The sequence below is a fragment of the Anser anser genome (genome assembly GCF_964211835.1).
Source record: "Anser anser genome assembly, chromosome: 2".
Lineage (NCBI taxonomy): Eukaryota > Metazoa > Chordata > Aves > Anseriformes > Anatidae > Anser > Anser anser.
The window spans coordinates 157683417-157696368 of record NC_139721.1 but is presented as its reverse complement, the minus strand read 5'-3'; the positions used below and the strand labels follow the sequence as shown (position 1 = coordinate 157696368).

Here is a 12952-nt window from a genome sequence, read left to right as displayed (position 1 = left end):
TCTTTCAGTGGAGGAAGTGAGAGAACGGTGCAGCGTTTCTGCTGAGAGGCCGTGGGATGGGATAAGGAGCGTGTTTGCAGAGCGAAATTTGGTTTCAGTGCACACGCTGTAAGAACCAGAATCCACCTGTTGGAACCGGGCCTTCAGCTACTTGACTTCAAAGTGACCTCAGAGGTGAGTTTAAATGCCTTAGCTCACCGGCAGTGAATGGCGGGGCGGAGGTGCCTGGTGCTACACGGGCCCATTTACGAAAACCTGTCGGTGTGGTTTAGACTGGCACTGGGCTCGTGTTTTGAAAACAACTACTATTAAAGACTTTCTCCAGTCGGAGGCTTTTAAACCACTCCTCCTTACTCCACTGCACGGTCCTGGGCAAAAATGCCATGAAAAATACCCGGAGACAATGTGCACGCCTGCCTTTGCTACCTCGTTCTTTATTAAATAAAGCTGCTATTGGATAGAGGAAGATTCCTTCAATAAACCTGAAAGTATTTCCACGAAGAAAGAATAGCAGGCAAATTTTGCAGGGAAACAAGGTCAGGCATTCTGCTTGCCGATGCACACTTGTGCTATTGTGAATGCAATAATACAGGCATTGTTGGGCTTCCTCTTGCTTTAGTAACCCGTGCCCGTACCAAGCAGTTCAATAAGCACATTAACTGCTATTGTTTGTAGGAATCGTGGTAGCTAATGCACAGTCACTTACAAACAGCGGTTTATGGTGCCCTAAAAAGCTTTTAACTAGAAATGTGGCAGTAAATGCCGTGGCCCAAAACACTACTGAACTGTGACACTAAATGCCTCTGCATGACTGTTCTGAAAGAGCGGCTTCAAGTTCAGCCGTACCAAGAAGCAAAGAAGCTATTTGAGAGGCTGCATGAATAGTAAGATGAAATCTGCAATGCCTTGATAAGCGAACGAGTTCAGACTCGTTTTCTATAATCCAAGTGTAAATGAAATTTATTTATGGTTGCACTTATGACGATGATAAAATGTATTACCAATCATCACGGATTTTACAGGTACTAAAGGCAGTAACTTCTGTGCACTGAATGTGAGAACCACCACTCTATCCATTAAACATCACTTTTATGATAGCCAATATTACCTGAATGGAAAAAAAAAGGCAAAGGGCTGGGTAGTGCCAGTAAGTTTCATTGAAACAATAAGTCATTGGCTCCCAAAGGCAGGAAACCATGTGCCTTACGAGAATGAGAGCATTTGGTGCATGCGTGTGTGTGCCTGCCTGTTCTCGCTACCTCCAGAGGCTCAGGGCATGTCGATGAGGAACATGTGCCCCGGGTGTCAGAAGAAAGTCTTTCTGAGCTGCAGAATCAATGGGAGGTGGGGACTGCCCGCTCTAATCGTTGCGACGTTTTATTTTAGTTTCACTCAAAAAGTACGGGAAACCCAGGTGTGAGAGCTTCCCTTGGCCTGCAGCCTTCCTACCTGAAAGAAGTCCGGAGTTTTTCCGCTTCTTGGTCTCTCCTAAAGCCTGGAGGTGGATACACAGGAAACTGTTTTTCCACTTCAGATTTCTACTAAAATGTCTTGTTATTACAACAAACCACTTGATTCAGCAGCACCACTTCACAGGCTGTTTTATAAATAGAGACGTTTCCTCTGCCCTGAAGAGCTTACAACCTACACGAGACAGACAAAATACAGCAAATCAGGAAAAGTAGGATGAGCAGAATATTAATGGTGAAACAGGAGAAGGTGCTGCTTGAAGGTGTGAAGTGGGCTAAGGATTAAGATCTTCGTGGAAGACAGCTCCCTTTTTTCATCCTTCATCAGACTGCCATTGAAACAACTCACTGAATGAACGAATGAGTGAATGAATGCAACAGCAACGTCTGACTTTTGAGGGATCCAAAATGTTCATTTAAAATTTCATTAAATGGTCATTTAAAAAATATTACAAAATCTGTGGGATCCAGATTTTACACGAATGAGAGATTTTGCTTTAAATATATAGAAGTGCGTATTTCACTGCAGACCTGAAAAGTGAAAATACCCCATTCACTTGTATATGTTCAAGTGGCCACTGGTGGTCTCGTCAGTTCACATTTCAGATCTTAATTTTGATCAAAGCCCGTGCTAATTCATAAAGAACGGGGTTCATTGTGGGCCTAATCCTGTCCCATTGATCTAATTCAATAGGCGCTCTAGCGCTGCCTTCAGGCGGTGATTCTTCTACCTAAACCAAGAGAATTCAAAATATGATTCCGACTCTAAATAAACACTGTGGTAAAATCAGGCATATGTATCACTGTGGTTAGAAAGGCTTAAAGCATGCGCTTAAATACTTTCAGGATCAGGATCAGATCCTCTGTCTTTTTTTGTTGCTGATGCCTGGCTCAGATCCTTTTTTAACATGCTGTTACTATCAGAAACATGACACTGGGCACCTGAGCGCATGCTCTGGGGTAAAACCTACTTTTAATTGCTACAAAAACTGCTTTTATAACATAGTTAAAAGATCAGAGAGACAGTTCCAAGCAGTAATTAAAGCATATTTAGCAAATACGCAATATTGCTTGGCAGAGGCATGTTTAACGCAGGCAAGTAGGAAAAACGAACAGCTTTTAAGTTGAAAGCTCTGCCTTATGGACAGAGACCATCTTTGTTCAGTGTCTGTAAACTGCGCCAAGATGGGCCTGTTGGCCTCTTGCATCTGTAGGACAGAAAAAGACTAGAAAGAAGGAGATGTTGTCCTGTGTTAGGTTGCACAAGTGAAAATACTGGAGTCACACCATGCATTTGGCAGGGTGCTATGGCCCTCTACAAAGCCTGGTTCATCAGAGGCATCTCAGGAATTTGTCCTAATAAGCTAAAAATATGTGTAACTGATGTTCTTTGCCTCACAGTAGCATCTCCTGTCAAGCTATAAGAACAGTGACTGGCGAAGAACAATGAAACCTGACACAGAAATCCCAAATCTTGCCAGATTCTCCTGATGAATATTACTATGCCTGGCAATAGCAAGAGATGCAGTTTTTTATCTGTTTTATGTCAGTAAAGAATAAATCACCAAACTGTAAACACTTTAAACCTAAATATGTAGACAGCGGCCTACGTGGGTACCAGTTAGTCCCGTATTCCTCATTCTTTTAATTTTTATTTTTTTAACACTTCATGTATCCAGATCTCCAGTGCTTCAGCTACAGACATTTGAGCCATCAACTACAAGGCAAGGGTGTTGGATTTATCACCGAATATTGAAATTCAGTGGAGCTTGCAGAAACACCTGGCAGTGGGAAACCTTAGAATTGCATGACTTTGGAGGCGGGGAGGGGAAAACCAGACCTCCTGACCCCTTCATACCCCCGGGCCTATTTTTAATTGAGGAATGTGGATCCCAAAGCCAGGGTGGGGATGAAATGGAGGTGGGCGATGCCGTGGGGCCTGCTGCATGCAGCCAGCTGGGCCTCAGGGCTGACATGTCCCTCTGCTCCCAGACCAAGCCCAGGCAGGGCAGCGCCATGGCTTTTCATGTACAACACACGCAGGTCACCAAAAATTGGCATTTATTTGGTATCCTGTGTTCAGTTTTGGGCCCCTCAAGACCAGAAGGACATCGAGGCCCTGGAGTGTGTCCAGAGAAGGGCTACGAGGCTGGTGAAGGGCCTGGAACACAAGTCCTGTGAGGAGCGGCTGAGGGAGCTCGGGGTGTTTGGTCTGGAGGAGGCTCAGGGGAGACCTCATTGCTTTCTGCAACTGCTTGAAAGGAAGCTGAGGGGAGCTGGGGGTTGGCCTCTTCTCACAGGTAACTGGTGACAGGACAAGAGGGAATGGCCTCAAGTTGCGCCGGGGGAGGTTCAGGTTGGAAATGAGGAGACATTTCTCCTCAGAAAGAGCAGTCAGGCATTGGGATGGGTTGCCCAGGGAGGTGGTGGCGTCACCGTCCCTGGGGGTGTTCAAGGAGAGGTTGGACGTGGTGCTTAGGGACATGGTTTAGTGGTGACGCTGGTGGTAGGGGGATGGTTGGACCAGACGAGCTTGGAGGGCTTTTCCTGCCTTAATGATTCTAGGATTGTGTGAAGGTGGATAAGCAATGTGTGCCCCCCCGACCAGGAGGGTTTCTGACACCCAAACACAGGGGATATCCACGGCACCCACCGCAGAGCCCACCCTGAGGCCTGCCCAGGGCTGCCTCCCCTCAGGGCAGCCCTCAGGCACCCGAAGGCCCTACGGGCGCAAGGACCCTGCAGAAGGACGAGACACGATTGACAACCCCCTCCGCCAATAGGAACCGCGGGTTCCGCGGCCAGCAGCCAATCGCTGCTTGAAGTCCGGTTTAAGCACGGCGATCCTCCCGCTTATTCTCCGAGGGAGGGGGGAGGATGCGAGCGGTCGCCATCTTGTGTGTGGCATCCCCACCCTTCCTTTCCATGCCTTTACCACCCCTTACTACCCCTTTCTCCCCCAGGCCTTTCCGCGCGACGTCTACCTCCGAAAATAACACCGGCGAAGCGAACCGCGGCGGCTCCCTTTTTTTTTAGTCCGGATTAACCGAAAGGAGGGGGAAGGGGGGGGGGGAAGCGCCGCGCTCAAGATGGCGCCGACGCCGCCCCGCTCCGGCGGGCGAACGTGGCGGCGGGTGACGTCAGCGCGCTCTGGGCATGGGCAGGTGGAGGGAGCAGGCAAAGTTTGGCCGGCGGTAACGGGAGGCGGCGGCGGGGCCGGGCTCGGGGCCGCGCCCGCTCCTCAGGGGGTCCCCCGGTACCTCAGGGGTCCCCTCAGCCCTCAGGGGCCGCAGCCATGGCGGAGGAGCCCAGCGCGCTGCCCTGGTCCATCAACAAGGATGACTACGAGCTGCAGGAGGTCATCGGTGAGGATTGGGGGGGGGGGGGGGACGCGAGGGATTGGGGGGGGCACCCACGAAATTTTGGGGGGTGGGGGCCCCCCCGTGGCTGAGGGGGGGGGGGCTGTGGGGTCCCCGCGTGTCGCTGTGGGGCGTGGGGGGCGTCGTGCTTTTCTCTCAGGGCCACGCAGAGGGGTGGGAAGGTGCCCCCCCATGTTTTGGGGGGGGGGGTGAGGGGGAGATGCCTCCCTGTTTTGGGGTGAGGGGAGCTGCCCCCAATTTTTGGGGGGTGTGTGTGAGAGGGAGGAGCTGCCCCCCCCCCCCCTATTTCTGAGAGGGTTATAAGGGGGAGCTGCCCTCTTCCCTTAATTTTTGGGGGAGGTGAGGGGGGAGCCGCCCCCTTCCCCTATTTTTTGGGGTGGTGTGAGGGGGGGAGCTGCGCCCTTTCTCTAATTTTGGGGGTGTGCGTGAGGAGGAGTTACCCCCTTCCCCCAATTTTTGGGGAGGGTGAGGGGGAGCTGCCTGCCCCCCTGTTTTGGGGAGGACGAGGGGGGATTGCTTCCCCAATTTTGCGGGATGTGTGTTAGAGGGGTGTCTGGGAACCCCTTTTTCTTTTTGAGGGTATCCCCCTGCTGGGAGGGAGGTGTCTTGTAGGGGGGTCTTCCCCTCGTTGCAAAGGGAGGAGGGGTTTGGGGGGGGGTCTGCACCCCCCCCCCCCATGCATCACAGCGGGGCTGCAGAGATATGGGGTGGGTTGGGGGTCAGGCGTGCCCCTGGGGGCTCACCGCCCCCCTTTGGGGGCACCGAGACCATCCTGTGCCCCCCTTCTTTAGGGGGTGTTGCAGAGGGGGTGCTCCCTCACCCCTCCGTCTCCTGCCCACATCGGGCCTGAGGGTGCCTTGGAAGGAAACCCCACGTCTCTCCCCGAGCAGCCCCGTTCGTTTTGGGGCGGGCGCCTCCTCCCCACGCAGCCCCTGGCCTCTTTGGAGCTTCGGTCCCGTCGGGGGAACGCAGGATTTTTGCGGTGCCGCCGTCCGGCCTCTTATCCCGGCCTTTTTTGCTGCCGCCGTGGATTTTCATTCATTGTCCTCTCGGCTCGAGGCCCCAGCCCTTGCTCTCCATTAAATGATTTTTTCTTTTTTTTTTTCCCCTCTCCTTTCACATCAAACTGCGTGCTCACCCGAGGCCCCCCCCAGCCGTACCGATTTATTGCCTGCCCCGACCATTTCTTTTCGGGGGGTTTGTTTGAGGGATAAGCCGCTTTAGGGCCGGGATGTGACCCGGCCGAGGCGGTGCCACAGGTGAGCGTGAGGTCGGTGCCTCTCCTGTCACTCTCCCGGGGCAGGAAATAAAGCAGGAGGTGGCAGGGCAGGCTCCCGGCCGAGGGCTTGTAGGAAAGAGGTTAATTTTTAGCGCAGGCTTTTGTCGAGTTGCTTTTATTTGAAGTTTATGAATGACGTGGTGGTGTCGTGCCCAGGCCTTGCATCCCTGCCTAACGGGCAGCCTCGCTTTCTGTCAGCGAGGGTGGGAGAGTTTGGGGAAAATGCTGCCTTACGAGATTAAATTCTTGGCATTGTTTAAAAGTAGGAAGGAACTAAAGCTATTGGGGGGGGGGGGGGGGAATCCTTCTGGAAATCCCTGTTGCTCCCTGGGGTCGGGCTTTGTCCTCTCCCTTTGCTTGGCGGAGGAGCAGCGAGGTTTGGGAAGGGTTCGGCCCCCTGTAGAGGGAGATCAGCCCTTTGGGAAACCAAACGCGCCCTGGGGATGACGATGCTCAGCCTCTTGGAGCAGCAGGAGGGGGGCAATACCCCACCAGGCTCCGAGATCGCCGGGAAAGGGACGGTTCCCTGAGTGTAGGGTGCATCCAAATCGCACGAAGGGCGCTCTGGGAGCACAAAGAGGGGATTTGGGGTTCAGCGTGCAAGGCTGGGTGAGCCGGGCTGCCTCTCCGTAGCCAGGGAGCGGAGCGGGATGGGAACAAAGGGGGTGCGAATGTCCTTCTGCTCTTAGGAGAACTTGCTGCAGGAGAAGCACATCCTACAGCCCAAAAATGCGTATCCGGCCCCAAAACACATGTCCCCCAGCCCCAAATCGTCAGGAGGAGGACGTAGCCATCACAGCCCCGTGGTCGCTCCCCGAACTTGGGCGGCGGCCGGGCAAGCAGCCTTTCGCTCCTTCCCCTGTCCCGCGAGGCGACTTTCTGGATGTCGTCTGCTCATTGAAGGCTCGCGTTGGCACGCCGGAGCGCACACCGCGCCGCGTGGATTGCAAACATATGGTTTCTCTTTTTAACTTCGCCATCCCCGCCCTCTCCCCCCCCCCCCCCCCTTTACTCTCTTCAAACATCGGCGTGCCTGCCAGCGGCCTGGATGGAGATGTGACGCAAGTTTCCTAGCACGTATATGATTTGTGGGACAAAATGTCACCGCGTTAACCGAGCTGGGCCGCTCCACGTCTCCTGGAAGCCTCGGGGGGGTTTTCTGAGCTCTCTTGACTCGTGCAGAGCCGTAAAAGCCCTTTTTGGCAGGGAACAAAGAGAGGACCCGGTGTGGGAAGGGATGAACCTTGCACCGGTGCTTTTAAAGGATTTGTCTTGTTTCCCAATGAAAAATGTCTCTCTTTAAGCTGAGAGCCTGCCGTTCAGTGGGTTACCGGCTCAGGCATTTTCCCACCTCAGAAAAAAGGCGATCCACGTGCAGCCAAATTCCTTAATTTGGGCTGGCTTTGCCTGCAGGTAGCACCGCGCGGCTTTCCCTTAGCGTGGAGGGCTCCGCGCTGTTCCAGTGCGGGCACAAAAGAGCACGTTTTGTAGCTGCGGAGAGAACTTCTCCTGTAAAACTGCCCTCCTCGTTCGGGCTAATACCAAGAGGGGGGAAAAAAAACTCTTATTACTCAGCAGCGGAGGTGACTCACGCCGTTATAAAGGTATGGATTAACGCCTGCGTTTATTATGCCTGGTTAGTGGTGGGGAGTTACTGCTGAGTCGCCTCCCGAGGCTTAGATCCCTTACGTTACGCTGAACGAAGGATCAGAGCCGGACTTCGGCTTCCAAAAAGGCTGAAAGGGAGGTGGGCGGAGAGGAGAAGTTGTGGAGCGTTTCCGTGGGACGTACGCGTGGCTGGCAGATGAGTGCCGCCCCTGGAGATGGCTGAGTTTTCCTCTTGAAAGGAAAAAAATAAACCACGCAGCCCGTCTGGGTGGTTGTGAAGGTGCTCTTCCGAGTGTGACCCGCATACAAATGACGACAATCCTCTTTTCGAAGGCTGAAAAAAGAAAAAAAGATAAATAAGCAGACCTCATGCTGCGTGTGCCGCTCCGAGACGCGCGCACGTGGTTCCCTCGCGTCCCAGCTCCTGCTGGAAGCGCTGGTAGCGGTACCGGAGCGGGTTGGAACTGGGTCGTTCTCGTTTTGCTGCTTTTTTTCGGGAAGGTGAGAGCCGTGCTGGCTGGGGCCGCTTGATTTAGGAGCATCCTCTCTGCCGCGAACAGGCTGCGCCAGAAGCAGGAGATAAACGAGCGCTGGGAATTCTCCCTTGCTCCGTTCCTGTGCCCTTTCTCCCCCGACAGATTCCTTCACAGTCGTGAGGACGACACAGGCTGGGCGAGCAGATGTGGTGGGAGTTGCTTCTCCCCTCAGAAATCAAGCCGACATTGAAAATGGAAGCGAAGACTCACTAAACGATTAACTTTTTTTAATGACTGTGGTTGAGAGTTGGGTTTTGTCCGTGAACGCGGTGCTCTTCTGCAATCTAACGCTTAGTTTTCCAGCCGTGATTTCCCCAAGCCGTACACGTGAGCGCACGTATGCCCGCGTGGGAGCAGTTCTCTTTTGCAGGTATGTAGGAACTTGAGAGCTAAAATTTGGGGAAGCGGCGAGCTTATCAGCGTATCTGTGGTCACCCTGTGCTCGGGAGCTAGCTCCTGTACTGAATGCGCAGCCTCCGAAGGCAGAGCAGCCTGTAAGCACTCCCCAGGTACAGCTGAAGCCCCTGTATGGCCAGACGGGGGTGAAACGGGAGATATTAGCCCAGTGATAACTTTTTAGGTTCCTGTTTTGAAGCCTGGTGCTGATTTACCCACGGGTCCTCCGTGCTAGCAGCAGCCAGTTCCCCACGCCTAAGCGTTTTACACCCGTTTGAGAAACCGCGGTGCGCTCCGTGAAATACAACTGCCTGAAAACTAAATCGAGCGTTCGGGCTTCGGTCTTGGTGCCATATGTTTTGGTTTAGCGTTTCCTCGTGGATTCCCATTCCTCCCCCTGAGCCCGGCCAGACAAATGGGTTCCTGTGGCACGTTCCCAGCGTTCAGGTGGGTGAAGTCACCGAAATGCTGGCTCCGTGTGCTCGCCGTCAGCTTGTTCAGCGTAAAGCTGGTGGAGAAGCCTTTTTCTCGTTCTGTATTATGGTAAAGCTGGCATAAAATTAATCCTGGGCAGACGCAGCTCTGTTTGGGAATAAATAACTGGCTTGCTAGCAGCCCCTCGTGGTGCTTGGTCTGCTTGGGCACCGACGCGGATGATTTGGGGTTCCTCAGCTCCTTGGGCATGGGTAAATGCATCTCCCCGCTCGCTCCTGGGTGACGCAGCAGGCGGGTTTCTTCTGCATCCCCGCTGCCTTCCCTTCCGCTCCTTGGCACCTCTCTTTCCTTCAAGACCTTTGATACTGGCGGGGCCGAGCTGCGTCATTCCCCTGGGAAGCGAAAGCAGGCGGCGCCTCGCTGCGCGCGTACCCCCCGTGTGGTGCCTCTGCTGCGTGCCCCCGGATCCGCCGGAGGATAAAACGCCTGGGGGAAGCGGATTGAGGCCACAAAAAAGACGAGCGTCGGTGCAGGAGGCTGCCTGGAAGGAGTACGTGGTTATTAGAGGAGCAGCGTGGCAGCCTTCCCTGCTGAGCGGAGGGGAGGGCAGAGACAGATCCCGCTGCTCTCAGCTATTCTGGGGTATTGAGGGGGGAAAAAAAAAAAAACCCATACGAGGTGTTACACGTGGAAGCAGTTCGCACTTCCCCGGGGCTGCTTTCTGTACGGCAGCTGCTTCCAGCGCCGACTGACGTTCGACACCCGAGCTCCTCGAGAAAACCATTCAAACAGCTTCGCTTTAACCCAAATATCTCGGTTAGAGACGGCAAACCTGGCTGTGAGGGGGTGCTGACCACACCTGGGGGGTGCCCAGGCCGACAAAACCCTGCCCTGGGGGCTTCTTCCTTCTGCCGCTTGCGCCCTCGGAGAGGAGCAGCTCTCCCCTGGTTAACCTCGGCCCCAGCTGTTGTATTTGGCGGCGTTAGCAGCTTGCCCACCAAGCCGGTGGCTGGAGATGGGATCTTTTTACCCGAAGCTTGGAGCTGTTTTAAAATGACGGGCAGCGGCGCTGGTTGCTAACTGTGTTAGCAAATTACTTAAAAACAAACAAACAGAAAAAAAAAAAACAAAAAAAACCAAAAAAAACCTGCGTTTTGGTCAAATGATCTTGGAAGGTTTCCCTTCAAACGGACGCTATCCGTCGTAAGTCTCCGCGGCAGTAAATTTAGCCGCGGACATGCGGACGGGGCGCTCGTAAGCTGGGCATTATTGAACTCTCTTAATAGGAAGAGACAGACTTGGGAGCTCTGTGGGTGTAGAAGAATAGCTGCGGAGCCCTGGAATCTGGCGTTGCAAAATCCCCGAAATATCAGGCTCCTGGCGCTTTCCAGACGAGTTTCGCCTGTTGTCCTGCGCTCCCTGCCCAGCGGCGATGCGGTAATGGAGCCTGGCTTCCCGGGACTTCACCTCGAGGAGCGCAGATGGGACGTTTCTGGCAAACGGGGCTCCGAGCATCTTGCCTGGAGTCACGGGAAGTCCCGGAGGCAGGGCTGGGTCCCAGCCGGGCGCTGCGGGGTCTTTATGGGGTCACCCTTTAGTGGGAGAGCTGTGGCACCCCTACTAGGCAAAAGTTAAGTGTATGCTGGTGAAGGGAGCCTTCCAAACAGCAAAATCAAACCTGTCTGATGTGAGTAACGTAAAATCAGCGTGCCAAATAATATAAATATGGCTGGAGTTCATAGGGTTGCAGGTACCAGACGCGGTCAGTGGTGTGGTTTCAGCATTTCTCACGCACAGACGAAGAGACTGACGCGGGTGTGGGGTTCGCTCAGCTGCAGGTTTGCTCTGTTGGGATGTCTCTGTCCGTCCTCTGCCTTCAAACACTGCTGATGGGGTTCTTGGGTCAGCCATCCCAGGCTGAGTATCCCGTGTTTCTAACCAGATAATTCAAGCAGGTGGGGATCTGTGGTGATCCGAAGCGTAAACTGGAAGGATCCTGTATTTTTTTTCCCCCCCGTACACAATAGCTACAACATCCAGCAACATTTTTTTCGAGCCGTTTCTTTCACCACTCCCCAAGGTTCTCGAAGATCATTGTTTCCTGATGTGAGTCACCGCACGCAGACTTTTTTGCTTAGCATTTTTTTTTTATGTGCAAGCAAGAGAAATTCCACACTGAAAATAAACTTGGTTGTGCATCGACCTCTACCAAACCAGGCTCTAACTCGCCTTGCAAGGGTTTTGTAGACCTCTTCAGTTCTGCACGCTCAGAAGTCTGCAGGGGACGGCTGTCTTCGGCAAGCCGTAAAAGCCTCGCAAATCCCATCTGTGGGTGAAATGCAGAGGAAAGCCAGAGCGCTGATTCACTTTTTTCACCAAATCATCAAATTAGCTGGAACTTCCCTCCGTGTATCCATTAAAGTTTTGTGCTGCGTGCTTGTGAAACAGCACGTTGAGCACCTTCTGACTTGGTCAAATCAAACTGCCTTTCTGCTGGAGTACAGAAAAGCTCCCGTGAAGGAGGTTTTAGTTCCTTGCCAACCTTCAATTTTCATCCGTTATGTCTCAAGAGCTAGTTTGTTTTTTTTCTTTTTAAGAGGAGTGGGAAATTATTTCACTTCTGAAACTTCTGTGTTTTGTGCTGCACCGACTTTATAGCAGTCTCCCAAACGAGTATTTCCTTCGGGCAGGAAATGAGCCTGTGTAAATTCGTCCTGGAGAGAAAAGGTCCAAGCAGCTGTAAAAAAAAACAAAAAACACAGAAGTGGGAACTGAAACACTTCAGTGATCCTCTCACATCGTAGTAAATTCTCCTTGGGTTTCGCCAGAATTGGCGCTGCTTTGTGGCCCTGATTGGCGATCTCAGCACCGGCTCTGCTCTTTTTTTTTGCTGCTACCACCTCGCTATTAATAAAGCTGCGTGGGAGGATGCTCTGCTCCTTCCCTTTTCATCCCGGGACTGGGAATGAACGCTGCGGGGTGGCACTTGGCCCTTGGGACCCCCACCGAGGAGTCTGCTGGGGAGATGTGAGCGTGGGGAGCTGTGGTGGCCTCTGCCCGCGTGTGCGTGGGAGGCTTTCGGTTGCCTTTTGTCCTAGGTCAGGTTTAAGGCTCATTTTTATTTTTTTAAGGCTCATTTTTTTTAAGGCTCATCAGGTTTAAGGCTCATTTTTGGTCTTCGGTGGGTTATAAATCCATTTTCTTGGGATCCGGGGTTAATTCCAGCTCTCCGAGGAGGGAATTGTGAAAACGGTGCGGAGAGTAGTAGAAAAGGGTGGCGTTTGAGGAGGGGGAGCAAGCCGATGGCTGATGAGAGCACCTGCAGAATATTCTTCCTAAGAAAATCAGCTGGGAGCCGTTGAGGTGAGTGGGGCAGACAACAGCACCCCTCATTTCGGGTGTCTCTAGCTTGAGGCAGGCAGCACGACGTTGGGCTGTCCCGATGGCTGAAACCTCGTAAATTAAAGAGGACGCTTCTCGTCCCGGGGTGAACACCTTTCCCGCAAAACCCCCCGGGATGGATTTCATCACGTCAATTTTCAGACCAAAACCAGAAAGCGACTGTCGCTTGCGTCGCCGAGACGGGGCTCGAAAGGGCTCCCTGGGTCACGGTGCCCGGTTCCCTGCTATTGCAGACGCCGAATCCTGCAATCCCTGTAGCAAACTAATGAATGCTTGGGTTTGAACTGGGGCGTGGGGGAATGAGGGGCGCACGTTCGATTAACCGCTCGAATCTCCGTGCGACCCTGTCGCTGCTGCGTGAAGCAGCCGCTTAATGGATTCCCCGCGACAGCGGGAAGGAACAAAGCCGCCTCTTCGTAGCCCGCTCTACGGCTCCGTGTCTGTCTC

At 53.2% G+C, this 12952-nt stretch overlaps 1 protein-coding gene across 1 annotated transcript in view; it reads left to right on the top strand.

Annotated features, from left to right (window-relative positions):
- Window positions 1-4609: 4609 nt before the first annotated feature.
- OXSR1 (oxidative stress responsive kinase 1) overlaps window positions 4610-12952 on the top strand; it is an 87870-nt gene continuing 79527 nt past the window's right edge. The window contains exon 1 of the mRNA XM_083825453.1: window positions 4610-4834. Coding sequence (XP_083681579.1) covers window positions 4765-4834 — 70 coding nt within the window. The 5' untranslated portion in view covers window positions 4610-4764. The remainder of the gene's footprint in view (window positions 4835-12952) is intronic.